This window comes from Pavona decussata, unplaced genomic scaffold (assembly GCF_977016875.1).
Source record: "Pavona decussata unplaced genomic scaffold, jaPavDecu1.1 SCAFFOLD_381, whole genome shotgun sequence".
NCBI classification, from domain to species: Eukaryota; Metazoa; Cnidaria; class Anthozoa; order Scleractinia; family Agariciidae; genus Pavona; species Pavona decussata.
Genome location: NW_028145755.1, coordinates 2,291,401 through 2,313,096, shown reverse-complemented (window position 1 = coordinate 2,313,096; position 21,696 = coordinate 2,291,401). Strand labels below are relative to the sequence as shown.

General features: G+C 39.2%; 1 protein-coding gene across 2 annotated transcripts; it reads right to left on the bottom strand.

The window, feature by feature from the left end:
• Positions 1 to 949: 949 nt before the first annotated feature.
• Positions 950 to 16,722, bottom strand: LOC146452088 (uncharacterized). 2 transcript variants are annotated; one of them, XM_085098359.1, is made up of 26 exons: positions 16,485 to 16,722; positions 14,846 to 14,945; positions 13,844 to 13,931; positions 13,565 to 13,664; positions 13,168 to 13,200; positions 12,682 to 12,754; positions 12,346 to 12,420; positions 11,862 to 11,930; positions 10,920 to 11,000; positions 10,124 to 10,226; positions 9,849 to 9,892; positions 9,640 to 9,689; positions 8,674 to 8,772; positions 8,382 to 8,472; positions 7,831 to 7,969; positions 7,110 to 7,212; positions 6,398 to 6,528; positions 5,586 to 5,720; positions 5,458 to 5,510; positions 4,949 to 5,047; positions 4,752 to 4,869; positions 4,055 to 4,120; positions 3,098 to 3,210; positions 2,735 to 2,828; positions 1,955 to 2,009; positions 950 to 1,216 (listed from the first exon to the last, which is right to left on the bottom strand). In XM_085098359.1, the coding sequence occupies exons 1-26, from the start codon at positions 16,585 to 16,587 to the stop codon at positions 1,155 to 1,157; spliced, it is 2,277 nt and encodes a 758-aa protein (XP_084954485.1). In that variant the 5' UTR covers positions 16,588 to 16,722; the 3' UTR covers positions 950 to 1,154. The 2 variants fall into 2 exon arrangements, with proteins under 2 accessions (XP_084954485.1, XP_084954486.1); XM_085098360.1 differs by lacking the exon at positions 2,735 to 2,828 and having other exon boundaries at positions 16,485 to 16,715.
• Between the last annotated feature and the right edge of the window lie 4,974 nt (positions 16,723 to 21,696).

Here is a 21,696-nt window from a genome sequence, read left to right as displayed (position 1 = left end):
TTGGATATGTGATCCTAATTACCATAAAATTTTGTCAACTTTAGCCTTGAATTTCTCCAAGAATTATTGATCATTTGAGAAGCCATATCAAACACTCGAAAGTGTGTTTCATCAGATATCCAAACACCTCGAAGTCGTTCGAGGTGTTTAGATATCTGATGAAACACACTTTCGAGTGTTTGATATGGCTTCTCAAATGATCAATAATTCTTGGAAAAATTCAAGGCTAAAGTTAGCAAAATGTTATGGTAATTAGGATCACATATCCAAACCACGGTCACGGTAGTGGTTTTCTTTGTTTTCTCTTGATGAATTATTGATGAGTTTGAGAAATATTACGTAACTATGTTTGGAAGGACGAGAAGAACAGGACATCACGGAAGGATCACCATGACAACATAAAAGTACCGGACCCTGGTAGCAAAGGGTCTAATCAGCAACAAATTGTGGAACAAATAATGCAAAAGAGAGCAAGGCTGATTTCACGGTCAGGGTAATATATTTTTCCAATATTTCGATGGCAAAAGACGTAACAATTTAAAACAGTCGCAATTAGATACCATAATAGCATATGATAAATTACACCCAATCCCCCCTCTGCCCACCACCACCTCTGTACAAAGTGAGTCCTCAAGGAGTAAGCTTGTTATGACTTAGTCTCCCTCGCAGCCATTCTGTGTCTCGTCCCCGCAACGCTCCTCCGACACAGAACGGCTGCGAGGGAGACTAGTTATGACTATGTCCCTATTTTTGCTGCAGTCGTTGAAAGACTCCACGCACACCAGAATCGACCCAGATACGTCGGGCCTTTATAGTTAGCCACAAATAATATTCGCTCACTTTTCACTGACCTTGAGGTAGAATTTAGAATTTGACTTGATACAAAATTCGGAGACTTTTCCGTTACCATGGCAACCCTGACAGACAGCTCAATCAAATGAAACAGATATCACTTTTTGAGAGGACTCTATTTTGACTTCCTTAATGTTTACACAAATTGCCGTAAAAAATAAATATGAAAAATAATTGACTATACATATTAACAGTTTCGTGTACAAAAATATTCGTATACAAGTTAATAATAATTTGATAACACTAGTCGACTTTAACCTTTCATAAGTGTAGAGCTGTCGTAATAGTAGGAACTCGTTGTTCTAATTACTTCCACTACTCGAGTCGGCAAAATCTGTCGTTTCCTTAACAGGTTTCTTGCGAGCTAAAAATAATGAAAAACAAAAACAAGATCAGGAATAACATCAAATTTTGAATAAAAGCTTAAGACTGCCGAATATAAGGCAGAAAGGCAGAAATGACCACGTGACCATGTCTAGCCTTCATTTGCCGGTCGCTGTTTTCAGTTTCCCAGTAAAATTAAAAAGCCAGGATTGTTTTGCACTATTCTCATCTATGTACTTATTATTTCAATAAAACATCAGTAAAAATGATCACCACAAGATCAGAAGTTTTGATGTGTGAAAAAATTGTCCCAACTAGAACCAGAAGAAATAGGTAAAGGATAACCAGGCCCCAGTTGTTCAAAGAGCAGATAACTTTATCCACTGGATAAGTCACTATCCAGAGTAGCAAATGCGCTCCAACTAACGCTTTTGGCAAGTTTTCTACACAATCCCACACTTAAATTTGTCATACGCTTCTATTCTACTCACAAATTATAGGGCTATCTGGAAAATCTTGCACACATTTCATCTGTGGAATACCGACCTATCCAGTGGATAAAATTATCCGCTCTTTGAACAACTGGGGCCTGGAGAATAAGCATGTTGATAATGAGACAAGGATTAACTGGTTCGCACATCACATGCGACTTCGCCAACAAGTTTACTAACTGTTGATATGGCGTTCAGACATACCAAATTGTATTCACTAAAACATTTTGCGAATGCAATTTTGTCTGTCGATGACTTAAAATGGTAAAATACTAGCGGGAACTTACTTTTCTTGTATGCGTTCCATATTCGCACCGTTTTGTCCCATGATGCAGAAACATACTACGAAAACAAACAGAGCAAATTAGCGCTCGGGGAAAGTACACAAACACATTTAACACTAAAGTAAGCATCATAAAAACGAGGCGCAGATTTATTGGTCTCGTTTTGATAGTCATTACCAGTGGAGTGTAAAACAATTACATTAAGGACTGTTTATACAAGCGAGTTTAACTGAGATTTTAGCAGCGACTTTGAGGCGAGATCTGATCGCATAGTGCATGTGATGTGAGCATAAACACACCAATGTTCACAGCATACAGTTGAAATTTCTCCTAAGGGGTTCCCTCATGATAGCGCTTATACTAACATCGCATGCGCTCACCGATATAAAGTCGCAACGAAATCGACGTGACATCCCAGCGCCAGAAAATCGCCGGCAGTTAACACGGACGATCTGACGTCTCGCTTAATAAAAACGCCAATAAAATGGTATCAAAAATCGCCCCTGTAAACGGCCCCGTAGATATCAGATAGGGAACCTTTTAACGCTCTAAGAAGAGATGCCTGCAGTAGGAAAGTAGGACGTGCACGTAATTTGGGAATATGTGTGTTGGATAGAATAACCAGGAGTTATAAATTCTTGCGCTTCTTCTGGGGGAATCACAACGAACCGCTTAGACCAAGTCTATGCTAGATTGCGCCAGATTACATGTTTAACGGATTTAAGACCTTCTTCCGCATACAAGTGAGCAAAACAAAAATGGACATTCAGTCTTGTACAACACCTGGCTCCTCTCAGGAATGTGAATGATGCAGCGCACTGAATCACTATGCCCAAGATTCTTCTGAACTATTTTGCGTGTCTCTGGATCATAAACTCTGAGGAAAAAAAAAAAAAACAGTGATAAAAACCAAAATTCTCTTTCACTTCATTATATAATATTACAATACGCGTAGAAGTAATTTTGACAATTCTTCAGCGACATTGAATGTAGCGATAGCGTTTCACGCCCATCCCATTTTCCACTTCCCTTTCCTTTTCTCTCACTTGTCACGCGACTTCACACAACGCTTCTTCCCTTTTTTTGGCGGGAAAAGTTGCGTGACGAAACAAATTAAGGCTTCAAAGGGGACATTGCGTTACTCACCTTATTATTTCCTGTACTCCAGCCACAATGCAGCCATTCACTTGATCAATACACAAAGCCGATACTGCTCCTTGGGCACTGAGAACTAGGTCACAGGCCATCCCGTCTGCTCTCTGGTGTCAGAAAACAAAGAGACTCCGTCAATAACAACAGGATACAAACAATAAAAATAAGTACGCATTGCGTACATGTGGGTAGTGCTGTGCACGCGCTGCGGACCTGTTTGTTCACTCACTCACTGGGCAGTGGGTAGAGCACTATAGAGTGTTTTCACATGACGTCACGGCGGCCATGTTGGTGTCCCAAAACAAAGAATGGCGGCCATGTTGGTGTCCCAAACTAAACCTCTGGGAATTGAACTCTATTTTTATGCAAATACTTTCTTTTCTTTCAGTAAACCAATATGGCCGGTAGTCACGTGAATGAAAACACTCTATACAGTGCATAAATACATAGTGCCAAAAAAATTTGTACAAGTGCATCAAACCTGGCGCCAATTTCACCAAGGAAGACTATGTTCCTATTACCAAGTGATTTGTCCCACAATCCTTTGCTCGTACCAGTCTTTTCACAGACTTGCTGGAGCGGGGAATACCACTAATTTACGTTATGTATGAGAAGTTGAAATATCTTTGGTCCCCTTTAGTAAAAAGAACCTCTAAAATTTCCGAAGGGGACTAACAGAACCCACAAACGCCAATTTCTCTAAGAAACCCCGAACAAGTGAGTGCTTTGCGGGACAACAAGGCTCATCTTTTTTTTTTTTTTTTACGGCCTTGCACAGTTTAAACTTTGCGAGGATTTTACCCACAATTTTTATTTCATCAAACGCGACCAAACGCAGCACTTGTTTCAGCCGATCTGAAGTTTTGACATGTTTGCTTAGCTTGAACTTTGACATGCGCCTTGATAACAAGCTTTACATGTAAACAATATCGCGCATGCGCCACACCATACCCATATGCGAATAGTTCCATCTTCTGAGCCCGTAATCCACTTGGTCAGTACTGCATTCCATCGCACCTTTAAACACAAAACAGCCAATAAGGGCAAATCAATGACATTTTGTCCTCACACAAAACAGAGAATTTGGTACACGCTGTCGCACATGAAGCCGTTATCGGAGAGGGAAATATGTCAGTTTGGTTGGTCTGTAACTGCCATTATTGGGAGCTGGGAGTAGGTTGGAAGAACTCAGTTAGAGTGTCTTTCAGTCTCGTTATTTAAAGGCATTGCTAAAAGATAGAAAGTACACGTATAGGTGTTACATACTTGCTTGCCAGGACACAAAAAAAGAGAGCCGGATAATGTACCCCATCCTACTTTTGGTTATACTGAAACTGCACAATTCTGTGTTAAACTCGGAAGCTTTGAACTTTACTCAGTCATCGAACATCATGAAAAATTAGCCTGGCGACTCTGAACAATTCTTGACAATTACAAAGCCAGTAAAAAGGCATTTAGTATAGTTGTGCTGCATACTCCGAGCGGTACCTCTCTTCTTTAAGGGTTAAAGATTGTCGAGAGAAAGAAAAACATGCGAAAGTAGCGAGGCACGCAGAAACGCGCTGTGTACACGGCAAATCTCACGCTTGCTCGCGCATTCTGTTCTTGTCCACAGAAAAGAGGGACTGCTCACAGGATTTTTGCTCACCTGTGTGACCTCGGCCTCGTGTCCTTGTAACACCGCCGACAATGTCATTTCTGCACCTCGATCTGAAAACTGCCTGATGTAGACCAGCTTGTCAGAGGAGGCATACGCGAACTCATTTCTGTGAAGCAATCAACAGATACATGTTTTGTATGGAAGTTTTTGTCAGCGAGTTCAACAATAGTAAATAGCTGACATACCTTTCAGGGCTGTAAGTCAGGTCCATGATTATTCCGTCTGAGGCGAGTTCATCGCTTTCCAAGCCGCTCGGATCACTGTTCCGGAATGTGTCGTGGAAACTACATTAAATATGGAGAAGAGAATGCAGTGCTTATCCACTGAATCTACGAGGTAATTCTTCTTATAATGTGCGTTTGATTTATGGTTACCCTAGTCGAGTTCATCAATGTACTTTTCTCTTGATGTGAGGATAAAATATGAAATGAAGAGTGTATAGCAGTACTTTCCTGTAGTTCTGTTTATTATGCTGTACAAGGTGATTCAAACTTTTGAGTCTGTGAATGAAATCCTAAAGTGTGACTATTCAAATGAAAGCTACTGAGCAGTACTTTCCTGTGGTACTGTTTATTATGCTATACAAGGTGATTCAAACTTTTGAGTCTGTGGATGACATCCTAAATTGTGACCATTGAAATAAAAGCTACTGAGTAGTACTTTCCTGTAGCGCTGTTTATAATGTGGTTCTTACCAAGCAGCCTCTAAATCCCACAGAAATATTCTCCTGTCCCAGCCGGCACTAAGCTGCAACACAATACTTGATTATTAGTGACTGACAAACTGGAAACACTCGAAGGTCAGCTAAATCCATGAACTCACCAAGTAAGTGGTATTATAGCCAGCCTCTCTTCCCACCGCGGCCAGACCTGTGACACAGCTACGGTGTTCTGTGAACACGTGTTTACATATAAATCCTGCCACTCGATTGGTGACTGAATCGTGTTCTTTGGACCCCTGCAGATTCACAGATGCAAAGAAATACTTAAAATCCACTGAAATAATCATCCCCAGGCCTGAGATTAATGCACATTGTTGGTGAAGTTACAATATGTTCATTGAACAGTCCAAAATATCAGCTATCTATTCACTCTATGCACCCTTTATAAAGATGATGATGACCCCTTGAATATTGCAGGAGGCTAGGCACCTATCAGTCACAGGGGAGTGGGGTGGGGGTAGACAAAGGCAGGGCATTTGAACCTATCTTAGGGTACGTTTTTTTTTTGTTTTGTTTTGTTTGGGGGGGGGGGGAGGGGGGAGAATCCAAAAACGGATCTGTGATCTCAGATCATTCAGATCATGGTGCTTCACTGGAACCGACGAATCCTTGTCCAGAGTGGATTCGAGAGGAGATCTATCACAAATCGGAGTATCCGTTTTTGGATTCTCCCAAAAAAACGCACCCTTAGATTTCTTTGGTCAAATGACCTCTGCAGGGCATTTGTGGATGGTCAATTTAAGAGTCAGTTAAAATTGTATTTGAAAATTTGTCAGAAAATCTACTTAAACGGGCAAAAGTCCCCATTATGTGCAGATAACTGCTGTCGGTTCTCTTGCCTTTGATAGGTACATTAGAGCAAAAAGGCATCCGAAATTTCAGACTACAATAATGATATATACATGTACTGTACCTCAAATTCCTTCTTGAGTGGTTTAAAGGCCTTTTCTCCAAGCAGGATTGCATACTTGTATATCAGGTTTTCGTCAGCAGGCCTCATATTTTCCAGAACTTTCACAGCATCCTCGTCAAAACCCCACACATCTAAAAATTTTTTAAGAAATTAGCCAATGGTTAACAGCCATCTTCCTTCAACTCTACAGCAATAGGTTAAATTTTCTGTGGAAAACTGATAAGTGCATTGTGGAGTACTGCAGCTACAATCAAGGACAAAACGGTTGGGACAAATTCACACCTTTACACATGTGAAAGAAACACAATACACGCATATGTAAAATCTCTGTTCCCTAATTCCCCTCCCCCAAACATGTTGAGGATGTATCAGAAAAATACCTTACAAGTGGACTTCAACATTGTTTTTGCATTGGGGATTAAGGTGCAGGGGAGTAAACTGCACACAGTGAAACCCCATTAATATGACCACCTAGTTCAGGCCATGAAAAATGTGTTGTAATAATGGGGTGATCGGATTAACAAGGTTGTGACAGTAAGGAAATGACTGAACTTTCAATTCATTTGGTGCACAAGAATATTAGTGTTCATAACAACAAGGTGGTAGTATTTAAGCAGTGGTCATAAGGCACCGTTCCACTGTCCTTTGTAAGATTTGTCCCAAGCCCTTTGTCCTTGACTGTAGGTCACAAATGAAAAGTAAATTCACTTACAAATATTGTTGTCCTCTGAGGCTACAACCAGCAAATCAAGATTCTCCACAAAGATGGATCTCAACAAAGAAAGGTTACTAGTGTGCTCAGAAGCAGATGACAGCTTAAGACAAAGAAAAGGAGAGAGAAATGTGATCAAATTGTAGTGATACAAAAACAAAGCTAATCATTATCTTGTTTGCATGCATTTTCCTATAAATTATTTGTATGAGTTGCATCACACTTGCATGCCATCATTCTGAGCACTGATTAGTTAAAATTAGATTTCTTGCGATGAGAACGATATAAAATGCAGCTTCAGGTTACAGTACATTACTTCTTGAAACAAACCCAAAGTCTCCCATGGCTTCCAAAGCTAGTTGACTGCATGCACATTGTCAATTAACTTGAAGTGAAGTGTGACCATTCAAATGAAAGCTACTGAGCAGTACTTTCCTGTGGTGCTGTTTACTATGCTGTACAAGGTGGTTCTACCTTTTGAGTCTGTGGATGAATTCCTAAAGAGTGACCATTCAAATGAAAGCTACTGAGCAGTATTTTCCTGCGGTGTTGTTTATTATTCTGTACATGGTGGTTCTAACTTTTGAGTCAGTGGATTAAATCCTAAAGAGTGACCATTCAAATGAAAGGAATTGAACAGTTAATCCCTGTGCCACTGTTTGCAAGCAGAAAGTTTCCTAGTCCTGAGGTTTGATATGGATTACTTAATTATGAACTATACCTGGTTGACAGTATTAAGAAATGATGGCTTGGGTCGGCTCTCACCAACAAGACCCCTGTTTGGTCCGCGCCAATCATACTTTGCGGCAATCTGAGCAGCCAGTCGTGACTTGGCCTCACTTTGCAAAAACAACTCTTTGCTGCAGGTAAGTAACAAAGAGCATGTCTTGATTACTAATCCACAAAGAAACAACCTCCTAAAAACTAACATGTCGACACAGCATTTTAATAATGCAGCTAATTTCCCTCTCATCTCATATTTTAATTGAATCAATGAATGCCTGAAAAAAAAAACACTTAAAGCACAACTTCTGATAAATTGCCAGATTCTCCTTCCAAATTCCCTTGTATTTACTACTTGTGAAATGAAAGGAGAATTTAACCTTACAACAAAAGTCACTTAGGGCCTTTTTCCATACACCTCCACAATTACAACACAATGACCTTCGAGGGGAAGGACGAAGGACTTGACAAGTCCAGTAGCTAGACATACAAATAGCAATTGAAGTATGAGTTAATGTTAGTTTTAGATCAAGTCCAGGATTCATTTACCTATACATAAAGTTGTTTGATTGCAATCTTTCCCACTTTGAAATGTGGCCATTGCTTCCACCACTGAATATCAACAAGGGAACCTTCCGAGCTACAAAAACAGTCAAAATAATTAACAAATAAAGATGCAGAAACCAACAGCTCATAATTTTTACACGTTAACTGTATTTTGCTCTATTTAGCCCAATTCCTCCATGTTTCTTGTGTGATATTATATAAAGCAAATCATAATCAGAAGCAAACTGAAGGATAAATCATTTTGATCTTTAAAGAAGTGTTTAAAACTACTTACTGTAAGTTAGAGACTCCATAGCACATTTATTCTTTAACGTTGTCAAGCAGCCAGATGAATTGTATTTCCAAAAAATCAAATGCCGTCTACTGTTGGTACCTGATATATCACGAAAACCAAAATAATACTGTAAAAAGCATGTATTTACACTGTTCGATGCATACATACACTGTACAGCATGCATGGATGAGTAGCACAATCACCATGCCCATTTGTCGGGGTGGTAGGAAAACTTTCATTGATTTATTCTATCAAACATCTTCAGTAAAGCTATATTTTTGCATAAAGCTGTGGTTGGCATTGTTAATTACCATAAAAGTGTAAAAAGGGTAAACTACATTTTTATTTTTGTAAATGTGAAAATGCAAATAATTTGACTGACAACTGAGACTCCTCTCATCACAACATTAAATGGAGCAAACATTTCCTGAAGGAATTCAAGGCCACATGCAAAAGTCCAAAGAATCTTTGCCAAAACAACAAAAACTGATCTGAAATGCACCATACAGCTGTAGGTTCAGGTTATGCACCGAACACTTTGAACATATAAATAACAGGGAGTTTAAGAAACGAGCACGGCAACAGTAACAAGAACGCCACAAAACAATGGGCTTAATGAGCAAAAACAATCGCTCTGCACGTGCGTTTTATATTTTGGTACATTTCTTTGCCTTAATTCCCCTGCAAAACAACAACGCGAAATGACCAAATTTTAGGTTTTCTCGAGAACGGGAGCGTATGACGCAAATTCTTCTTTATTTTTCCTTACTTTGATGTCGTTCATACTAATTTAGTTCCTGGAGAGTTCCCCAGCATTTTCCAAGTTAAACAAATTTAAATGATTGCGAAAGAGTTACAAAAACGAGAAGTTATATTTTTAAATGATGTTCTCGTTACCGTTGCCGTCCTCGTTTCTTAAACTCCCTAATTCAAGGTACAATCAAAATTTATAATAACATAACAAACCTAACACATGTCCCAGGTCAGAAATATAGTGAAACATAACTAATGGAAACCTGTGAAACAGAAATCAAATCAATAAGCTCAAATTGACACATTGAAAGAAATTTGATAATTACTGATAACATTTTTTTTTGCAAATCAAAAATTAAATATTAGGAACAGAACACTTTAGAATTGAAGACAATCACTGTAAGTTGTATTAGTTTACTCACCCATTACTCTCTTCATCCTGAAATGTTCCTATAAAGTCTGTCACCTGAAAACAGACCAAACTCATGAAATTGCTTTTGTGATTTCCACAAAATTACAGTGTTCCCATTAAAGTTTAAAATGACTCAGTTGTAGTGAATTACTACATGTACATCACCACTATAGAAAAATGACAGCACTTCCTGAGATGTATTTCCGTCAGCAATGTTATTATGTGTACAACACACTTGATATAAATAAGCAAAAGCAAACGCTTTTCAAGTGGCAAAACACTCACATTTTCTCCAGATTTTGGATCGTACATGTTGGCTTCTGCAGTCCCAGCTGCGACCCATATTGTCCTGATGGGCCTTACATAACACACACCAGTCACCGCAGTACTGTTTTAACAAAGAAGACAATTTTCAAGACCAGTGACATTGTCTTCTTTATTTTATTTTCAATAAAACACATTTAATGTAAGACAAAAGTAACAAGAGAGATATGGCAAGGAGACCTCAAGAAACCATTGGGCTCATATAAAAAGGTCACTTCAAAAACACAATAAACATAAAATAGTGCTGCGTACATGCGGCATGGACAATTCAGGATTCTGTCAATAAAAACTTGTACATTTGTTTCTTGAAGATAGGAAAGCTAGATGAATAAGTGATTATTGTGTTGGAAGAGAATTCCAAGTGACATAAAACTACAAATTTTGGGCATCATTTTTTTACTTTTTTGTTTTTCTTTTTGTTTTGTTTTTTGTTGTAGTGGGGGGGGGGGGGGGCACATTCTGTGTATTCTGGGAAAGGAAAACACTGAAAAATCTAAGTTCTATCTGTTGTTGGGTAACAAAAAATATTCAAATGGCCAAAATAAAACAACTGTTTTAGAAGAAGTTAGAATATATTTAATATTTTCAATTGAGATATTCTGATTTTGGAATATGCGGAATATGTCCCACAAAACACATGGTCCATTGTCTGTGTTTTGTAAATTACTTTGTTAAGTCTTTACAAGGAAAGATTTCAGAGGGGAGAATATTTTGATAGAAACAACATTTTACTTCTAAGTATATGAAATCAAGATACCTAAATCCATCAAACTTGTGCATAACTTGTCCGTCTTGTGACCAGACCTTCACAACTTTGTCAAATGCACCAGACAACACCCTAAAGAGACAAATTACGTATGATTGAAGTTGGTTCTTCGTTCCATAAAATATTAAATACTGTATTATTTATTCAATTAACTGCCCACCTTTGAATAAGTGCCCACCCTGAAAGCCCAAAGAGTTCATAAGCGGCCTCCCCACCCCCACCCCAACAAAAAGCATTATTTTCTGTACTAGCCCAAGTAAGAGGAGCGTCAGTTGCGTTCCAAAATTGGTTTTAGATACAGTAGTCAAGTAAATTTCATATGGTTTATGTTAGATTTTGCACTTTGTTTTGTCTTGTTGAAGCAAAATAAACTTGTTATCCCTTGTTTTGTTATTCTCTGGCCAAAAATGTCCTAGCTTGCTGAAAATGTTGGGAAAATAATAGGCGCTCACCCTTGAGTAAGCGCCCACCTGGAATAAGCAGCCACCCTCACGGGCCCAAAATAAAATAAGCGCCCAGGGGCGTTAATCAAATTAATATGATATGTAAGGTTAACTTCTGTTGAGCCACAGGCTGGTTGGAAGCTTCAGTGAAATTTATTTTATTTTGTACCCATCAATGATGTAATAAGCATTTCATTACAGTATCAGGACCCTAATTTGAACCTATCAATGTTAAGCTGCAGGTGGTTGGATGTGTGCAGAAAAAGAAGGGCATTTGAGGGGAATGAGGTTTTTTGGTCAAATGCCCTACTGCAAAGCATTTGTGGATGGTCAATAGAGTTTCTAAATGTTTTTTTATTTTTTGAAATTTTGCTAACGAGTTCCTATTTCTAGCAGATAATTGCTGTCAAATCCCCAACCTACAGTACAGTATGTCTGGCCCCTCCTAGAGGGGCTCCACTGATAGGTGCACAATCTATCCAGCACTAACCATGTATTGTTATCCGAGTCTCGAGCAAGATACATGCAGATTATGCCAGCGTCATGAGCTTTGTTCACCCTAACAACAGATTGAAGATTAATGTCAAATACCAACTACCATAATATTCAAGTTAGCAAGAACATAATAATATTAGGATAAGGCAACAAGGAACAAGTCCTTTTAGTCGCTGGAAGGGTCCCAGTAAATTAAAGTCTGGTGTTAAGTATTATAATAATTGTATGTAGCTATATATACATGACAGTTATGTACACTGGAAGAAGATAGTTGCTGGTGATAATTAAAAATTGCTAGTTTTGAGAGTTCTGGGAATAGCAAACAAAACCAAGTGTGACTGTGAAAGGCAAAACGGACACAAATGGTTATCCCTTCCAACAGGTCATCCCAACAGGTCACTTCTTAAAAGATCATAACAACTATTAATAATTATATATTAGACATTATTTATGAATTTGGCAATAAAAAGTGAGCTTACTTTGTTACAACTGATAAGCTCTTGTTTCCTTTGTATGAAAATGTTGAATCATATACAATAAACCTTTGATCATATCTGAAACATAGACAAAAATATCGTATCATAATACACATTTCAATACAAAATTAACTGGTTAAAATACTAAATAACAATAATTGCCAGAGTATTGCATTTTTGTTCAATAAATAAAATTTATCTATTTTTCGATTAATATTTCCCTGAAATTTTGAGGTGTTTCATTCCTTGAAACTGAAAACAACTTTTACAAAAACATCAGTAAAAGAAATTTAATATCAAATGTTTATTTATTAGAATCTAAAGAGCTCAATTTCTTACCCTCCACTATAAACTCTTGACTCATGACAAACAACACACTTCACAATATCAGTGTGCTCCTTGCAAACATAGGCTGAAAAAAAATTGCCGTGATCAGTAGGTGATAGAACCATTAGCCTGCAAGCAGGCTCTCCAATCTAGGATCTCAAGTGAGGAAAGAGCAGCAGGCAAAGCAAGCCAGTGACGAGCAGATTGGGGCAGAAGCGGGAGTTAAGCCCCTGCTCCAATCCTCTCACTGCTTGCACCCCAAATATATGACTCGTGCGAGAACCCAATAATTGGAGAGCTATTACATTTGCAGGCCATGGAACTGTCAATTTTTATTTGTCACATTATACACAGTTCAGGAATCCTATTCTGCAATGGGGATAGATGATGGACAACTACGGTGTAGTTGCAATGCTTCTGGATGTTAAGTTGCCAGAACTAATAATCTGTATAACAGTGAGTGTACATTGTACTTATCTTTCATTAATTGTAGCCTACCTTTTGTGTCAATAACATGCCCAATTTCTCTGCCTGAAAGTACAAAAAGAAAAATATTTCTGCTTATAAAAGTCAAAACCCTTTGGTCTAAATAAGGGAACTTCTGCAATAAGTCTTTAGTGTACAATGAGTCAATTACTTTCTGGAGAATTAAATGGGACCTATAAAGCCATGGATCTTCACTTGAAAGGAATGTAAATGGAATTCTGTTTAACAAGTAATTATTATAATTTAAGTACAACTGCACCGGCATCACAAGGTGATAATGGGTTTAACAGACTGTCTGGCTGGGTAGATAACTGTGAGACTGTCGCCTTCTGATATAATCTTTCATCCACAGTGCACATACATTTTCATATAAATTTATACACATGTATTAAGTACTACTGTTTCTAACCTGGATCTCTCATGTTAAACACTTGCACTGAAGAATCCACGGCTGCAACAATTTGATTTCTCCTTGCATTCCAAGCCATGCAATACACAGGAGAACCAATCTAACACATTAAATAACATTATATTGCATCAGGGATAAAAAAATGAGAAGTAATATGAATGTACAAGTGTTTAGCAACTCTATTATTTTCGTTTCTCTATATTAAGTTAAAATTAAGGTAAATTTCAATGTACATTTTGGTCAGTTTTGTCAAAGGAGCACACGGAATAGTCAACTCACAGGAATTCTGTCATGAACTGCTCCACCAGATCCCCAAGCAATGATGGTACCATCGTTGGCTGCTGAAAAGAGAAGCTTTGCATCTCCCCTGGTAATAAGAAAGTGTAATTTCACAACCAAATCACAATCGATAATGTTTGAAGGAGCAACAAATGAATGAATGAAACAGAGTGCACAAAACGGATATTTTGTCGTTATGACCCCTTCATTGTCAGCATTGTACATAAACATGTAACTAAAATGACTCAATCATATCACTAAAATATCTGTTTTCATACTGGAGTTGGTGAATGTAGGCTCAAATTCTGCTGCTACCCGAACAGCGGCTGGTAATGGAGCCTATGGTGAATGTGGCTGAACATGAACTACAGTACATGTAGTATAGATTCAAGGGGTTTCAGAGTCCATTCGGCACACAACCATCCCAAAAATTTACAGGCCATACCCCTTCTCTGGCATCTGGAATGGGCGGAGTACCTTGTTAGATGAAGGAAACTGAAATCCTCTGTTCTCACAGCATGAGATCCAAAGAGATGACAACTTCTACATGTTTATTGTCAGTAATAAATTTTGCATAGCATTTTGAGGTAGTGACTATCCAAGCAGAATTCAGGCTTTGCCGACAGTTCACTTTCTGGGAATTATCCTCAAATTAAGAAATTCCCAGCTGTTTTGTATGGTCTATACCATAACATGACGTCATAAAAAATAATGTTCAAAACTTAAGTGTGGCGAGTGGTTTCACTGCCAAGTTTTGAACATTTTTATGGCATCATTTTATGGTCTACACCATTGCATGAGAGTATAGACCATAAAAACTTCCATTGCAATTGATTTGGTTTTTACAAAAAAATGAAAAGATTTCCGTTGAGAAAGTGTGCCCATTTACATCTGATGCCATTTTTATTGTCTGTACTCTTATAGACAAAAGCTACAAGCCAATCAGCACACAGGAATTTTGACAGTTGTAATACATATGTGTAAAAAGACTGTTTGACTAACCAAAACAGGAAGCTGGTAACCCATCCATCATGCTCTCGAACTGAGCGAAGCAACTTTCCTGGCTCACCAGTTGAGTAATCCCACACTTTAATAACTCCATCTGCATGTCATAAACATCGACAACATTTTGGTTAATTCAAATGTGATAAAAGACATATAAGTAACTTGCTTGTTAGAAGCATATTCAAATCCAACAATCAACCTGAAAGTAAATTAATCATTGTGCATGCCCACGATGCAAAAGTTGCCCTTTAATTAACAATCATAACAAATTTCAGGACCCAAGCAAACTATTTAAATCACTGACTGTTTTCCATGCACCTCTACTAATAGGACAAAAACACTTAGTTTCTATAATTTATTCTATAATGCAAAAGACGAGGATCTGTCATGTATGTCATACATATACCAGAATTCAATGACCTCAGTCTAAACAATTAAACAAAGTGCAATAGCACACACTATTCTGAAAATGAGTGTAAATATATGAAACATATATTTTGAACTGCAGATGACAGAATAGTCAAATAGGAGAAAGATCCTCGCAGTTACTACGCAACTTAAGCAGATGCAGAAAGAAAGCCTGAAAAAAATTCAGGCTTAAACAGGATTCAAGCCCATGACCTCTGCGATGCCCATGCAGTGCTCTACCAACTGCACTGCCATCGCAGAGGTCATGTGTTCAAATCCCATACAAGCCTGAATTTTTTTCAGGCTTTCTTTTTACAACTGCTTGAGTTGCATACTATCTGCGAGGATCTTTCTTCTATTTGACTATTCTGTCAGGAACTACATACTAATGTATGGCTTGGGGGTGGGGAATTTCTCCAGGTGGTCTTCTTCCAGGGGTAGTGGGCGGGGCAAATCAAAATAGTTACTTGCGCAAAGACTAACACAATGCCCTCTAACCTCATGGACAAGTCTGCATATTTTGCCAGCAAATCAATATTTGGGTTTAAATACAGACTGAAATAAATAAATTTTCAATTAAAAAAAGCAGTCTGCTTTAAGTCAATGTCAAGAGTCCTGGGGGTGGAGAATAGAATGTCAAGGGAAAAAAGGGAAAATCCAAAGGGGGGGGGGGGAGTCAGGGTTGATAGTCAGTAACAGCTGAGATTCAGAACCATACATAAATTTCACCTTATAGTATATAAAGCTATAGTATCAGAGATGCATGTATTCTCCGAGATTCTTGCTGCAACCCTACACTGTTCATCAGATCCACAATGCAATTTACAGCCAATCTCTGCGTACTTTGAATTTATAATGTGGCATTTGCAAACTGCAGACAAGCTACATGTAGGCTAAAGGAGGCCCCAAGTTAAACCTAAATTAGGCAAATTAGGTCTAATTAGACCAAATGGCATCTTATCTTACATTGTACTCCAAGCTTAGGGTTTGTCTGTAATCTAGAAATTAAAACTGATCGCACACTCCGTCCGATATCTTGTTAGATTACATGTATACACGTAGACCAAATTAGACGGGGATACTTTGTTAAAAGCTAACTATTCCACCTAATTTGGTCCATGTACTAATCAAACGCAGATAGTCGATGCTTGTAAAAAACATAGCTAGTTTTAAATTTAAATGTATGTGCAGTGAAGCTTTTTAGGCCTCGATAGCTCCAGTTTCTTACCTTCAAAGCCCACAAGAATCTCATGTTTCATGGGGTTGTAGGAGAGTGCTGTTATCTGTTTATTGTGAGTGTCTTTGATTACCGCAAGCCTTTCCATCGCCATCTTTAACGGCTTCTTGGAGTTGAGCTACTAAAGGTGTTGTTTTGATGTCATTGCTTGGATGCTTAGCTTGGAAAAAGCAATTTAGATGCAACGAGCAAATGGACAGTCCACTGAGAACTTGTCCGCCATGTTACCAAGGGAACACGAAAAGGACTGGGCATAACAATATTACTCGTTCCCAGGGTCGTACGAGGTTGGGCACATTTGAAAATTTCCCATGGAGGTTTAGTTGGGGGTCACTGTCTTGTAATGGAAATAAAACTAATTGGAATCGCTTTGAATCGGCTCAAAAACGACACAAGACATAAATAGACATACAATGGAGCTTAAGTGAGCAATTTTCATTCAAAAATCATTGGCATTAATTTTATGTAACAGTTATTACATGTAACGCAGACACATGTGCTCTTGTGCTTAGATCACGTGTGGTTCCCGTAAACCTATTTACTGTAAATATCTGTTTTAAATTTTATAAGAACATGATTTGGATATGAGTAAAAATATTCAGAACATTTTACAGACACTGAAGCAGGAAAGTATACCCTTGTTGACTGACTCAATCTCCGTTTCAGTTTTCTTGATTTCTCTCCGTACTTTCAACCCACAGTTCACCGTTCTCCCGTGACTTCTCTTCGTATAGTTTCAACCATGAGTTCTCCATTTTCCTGACTTCTCTCCGTAGTTTCAAACATGAGTTCACCGTTTTCTTGATTTCTCCGTAGTTTCAACTATGAGTTCTCCGTTTTCTTGATTTCTCCGTAGTTTCAACTATGAATTTAACGCTTTCTTCGACTCTTTCCAGGGCTGGAAAACTTACCATCTAGTACCATGGGGTACTCCATATTGTACGCTATTACGAGGAAGCTCCTCCCGAATGGCTGATGCCTTTTTCACCCTCACAGTATGCCTAAGGGTAGCGAAGTTTAAATTTCAGTATCCAGTAAAAGGTTGCAAAACTACATTTTGAGCAAAACAAATTAGGCTAACAAAAACTGATATGCAACTTAAAGATTGATGTCAGTCGACGGCCGTGCTATAACAATAATATTCTGTCTAATCCCTCGCACAAAGTATAACTTACTACCTCCCAAGAATGAGTGAGAAGTCAATTTAAGGAGTCAGAACTCTTTTATACTACACGGCGTCTCCACACCATCCGTACTCGCAATAGTCATATACCAGGCAAGTGAATAGTACTTTTCGCGTGCGCTGTTTGGCTAGCTCGGAGGTGATTAGCCAAGTACTATTCACCTCCGAGCAGCCGAAAAGAAACAAGATGGCTTCCCGTTTCTCTACGGTCACTTAAGAGGAAATTATTTAGATAAACGAGGCGGCTGTTAAAAAAATACATAAATCAACAAAGTTTGGTTTGACGGCATTAAATAGTAACTTATTTAATCTTCTCAACCTCATATTCCGAAGGCGAAAAATGAAAATACAATCCCTTGTTTACGAAGAGATTTTAAAATTTCATACCATTTGTCGAAGCGACTCGGTAAATATCCATCACTATTCACCTCGACTTCGGTGAATAATTGTTAACTATTACTAGGAGTGCCCAACGACCGCCCTTTTAGAAAAACTTAATCGTATGTTGCACTATACACTAGCTGAGTGTCCCTTCGACAATCTTGGTTACGTATTTAACGTTGCTGGGTAAAAAATGCCCGCTCTTCACTGCCAGCGAGCAAGACTTTTAAGAAATCCCAGCCAGCTGTAAGTGTGATGTCTGTCAACTAGCCAGCAAGCAAGTCAGCTTGTAGGTACACAGCACCTTCCCGAGACTTAATTTGTTTATCTGATATCTTTGTGGCATTGCATTGGCAAACATGGCAACATGGCTCGTCGGGCAAGTTATTTACGTATATGAGAAATAACATCGGGCCTAAAATGGAGCCCTGAGGTACTCGTGAGCTAACAGGCCAAGGGAGGTTTCTGCATGCACTGTTACACGTTGATAGCGATCCATCAGGTAAGAGCTAAACCACTGCAAGAGACTGCCTCTAAATCCGAACTCGTGCAGCTTTTGCAGCAGGCTGCCATGGTTCACCTTGTCGAAGGCCCTAGACATATCCATATAGATCATCTTCTGACTTCACCCGTTTTCCGTCGTGTAGTAGGGAGTCCAGTGGTCCGGAACTTCCAAAAGTTTGGAGGTGCATAATTTCCCTCTGATGAACCCTGATGTTGACAGTCTCTTACCACCTCATACAGTCTATCTTTGAAGTGTTAAATACGCATCGCTACAAGACTTTGGTTACCAGTGACGGTAAGGAGAGATAAGCCTGTAATCACCAGGCTCTGTGCACTCGGCCTTACCCTTTTTAAAAACAGGAACAACGTCAGCTTCCTTCCAGTTCTGCGGGAAAGAGCCAGTGCTTAATGATTCGTTTAACAGCTTACAAAGAGATGGTGCACTACAGACTTCGCTAACCGTGAGCGTTAATTCCGACATATCAGGAGAGGCTGGTGCATGGCAGCGCTTCCAGAAGAAGAGGGGGAGGGGGTGTCATGATCAGCTATTTCCCGCAGATTTTCAGCTGAAGAACTTAACGGCGTACGAGCACTTGGGTCAGCAGATGCACTGGCTGATATTGGCGACGAGACTCGTTCAGGAATTGTATGCAATTTGGAATTCAGCTTTTATATAGTCCAAAAAACGCTTTGGATTTGTGTTGAGGTCGGACGGAGAAAGAAGAAAGAAGAACTCATCACGACTGTTCCGCAGCATGCGCATAACTGTTTTGGGCAAGTATTTTTTACTTCTCCCTTAAGTGGTTCGATAAGATAGTTTCGGCTTTTGTCTTATAGATTCTTTTTTCTTGATCAAATTAAGTATGGCACCAGACATCCAAGCCTCTTGGTCTGTATATAGTCAGAGACCACTGCAAGAAACGTGTATTTCCATTGATGCCAGTCAGTATTTATATCGTCATTGGCTATGATGGAAGAGAGGGTTTTTTATTGAGTTGTGTCAAGAGGTGGTCGTGAAGGGTTTCAATAAAGGCTGGTTCATTAACGCCCGATGCGCTGTCAATGAAGTCCCAGAGGATGTCTGGCAAATTAAAGTCACCCGAAATTTCCATATTGTCCAACTGGTCACAAACTTCATGCAGAAATTTATCCAATACATCCATCCAACTTGGGTCTTCACTGGGTGGCCTATAGCATAAACAGAATAAAATTCTTTGACCAGTAAGCGTAGTAATTTCGGCAAAACTGATTTCAAGCTGTTGCAGCTCGGCTTCCGATTCAGGCTCAAATTCTTTGACAGCTTTGACGGAGGTTGTTTTGATTGCGATAACCACCACTTCGACCAGACCGATTTCTCCTAAATATTCAACTAAGCCAGAATGCAATATTTCAGAGTTGCTGTGGTTCAACCATGTCTCATTGACGCATATAACGTCAGAGCTTTCGGCGTACACCAGGTCCTGGAAGCGAAGGCTGCACACGGATTGCCAGTTTGTTGTGCTACTTTGTGATAACTTTTAAAGCTCCTGGCATTCATCACGAGGCAATTGATCTTACCAGCAGTTGAAGCAGAAATCGGTCCAGGGTTAGTAACGAACGTGGCACATTTTCATTAAATGGCACAGTAATAAGCGTTGACTTAATAGCCCAAAACAGAAAAATAGCAACGTCTATTTCGACAGCAACAGCAACAGCTCTTCAGGTGGCGACCTGATTCCCTTAACAATGTCAACAATCCAGCGAAGATGCAATCGTTTTCGGGAAAACAGCAATAAAAATTGTAAGAATGAGCCAAGACTAAATGTCATTTGACCACAAGTCATCCTTCTGTTATTATATCGTTTTAGCCCGTGCGCATGCTCAAACCTCAAAACGTACCACATGGAAGACAAAATGATTACATTGCCATATATATACATGGCTGAATCTTAGTTTAAGTTAGTAAGGTGGAACTGAGGTGCCAACGAAAGGGATCTGTCTCATATGGTTTAGGGGCCGACATTTCTCTCCCTCACTGTCTTGTCGGGGACAAGGTATCGGAAAGCATCGCGGAACCATCTCCAGCTGGCATAAGCGAACCGCGGGCCGAAATCTCGTGGTGCATCGTCATGGTACAACGTTCCGGCAAAGCGTCCAGATGTACCGCTGTCGGCTGTATTTTTCTCTCTTTTTCAGCCATTTTGATTTTAAGGCTGGCAAGTCGCCCGAAGACATCTTAGGGAAATAAGCGTTTCACTGATGTCCCTTGTCGTGTCCTTGTCAAATTGTCGACGGGTAATGTGTACTATTCATTGCGACTATGATGACCCGGTGAAGGATGGAGGAACAAAGGATTTTCTCGCCTAACAAAAAAATCACGGCTCCAAACCTAGTCGACGGCATGTTTGAAGTTTGGTGGCGATTGCGAAAATTTTCGTGGGTCAAAAAAAACCGTTCGCACTAAAAATGGCTTTATGTTGACACTGATTTTCTTGCAAAATAAACATAATTTCGCGTAGTGCGAACAGGTCCTTTTTTTATAGAGATAAAAAAAAAAACACGTGGCTCATTGATGTACTTTATTTTCCAGTTTTTGAGTGTGCACTTCCCCTCGTTTATTGTTATTTATGTGTGTGCGTGTGTGTGTGAATGGTAACTCCTGTCCTTAGTTCTATGTTAATGTAGGGTATTTGCAAATTTTTCCGTTTGGCCCAGCCACTTAGCTCGATTAGCTTGCTATTTCTAAGTGGCTGTGCTCTCTTCCTTAGTAATTTTTCTTTCTTGCATTTATGTAAACACTATATAATTTCTGGGCACGAATAAAGATTGTTGTTGTTGTTGTTGTTGTTGTTGTTGTTGTAGTTCCAGGCGCGCTACTTGCCTTCAAAAAATCATTGGTAAAGACGGTGTTAGAGCGAAAAGTCAAAAATGATTTTTTACGAGCCTGACAGGGGTCCTGACAGGCAGGTAAAACAAACGAGACATTTTTTACCCAGCTAGAACCAGTGTTTTGATAAAAAAATCTCAGCAAACTAAATATTTAAAAACGTTCCAGCCAGTTAGTGGTCCAATGTATTCAGTCCCCAGCCAGCTCTATTCCAGCCTGCAGAGCGGGCTTTTTTTTGGTGGGGTGGGGGAAGGGGGAGGGAGCTAAAA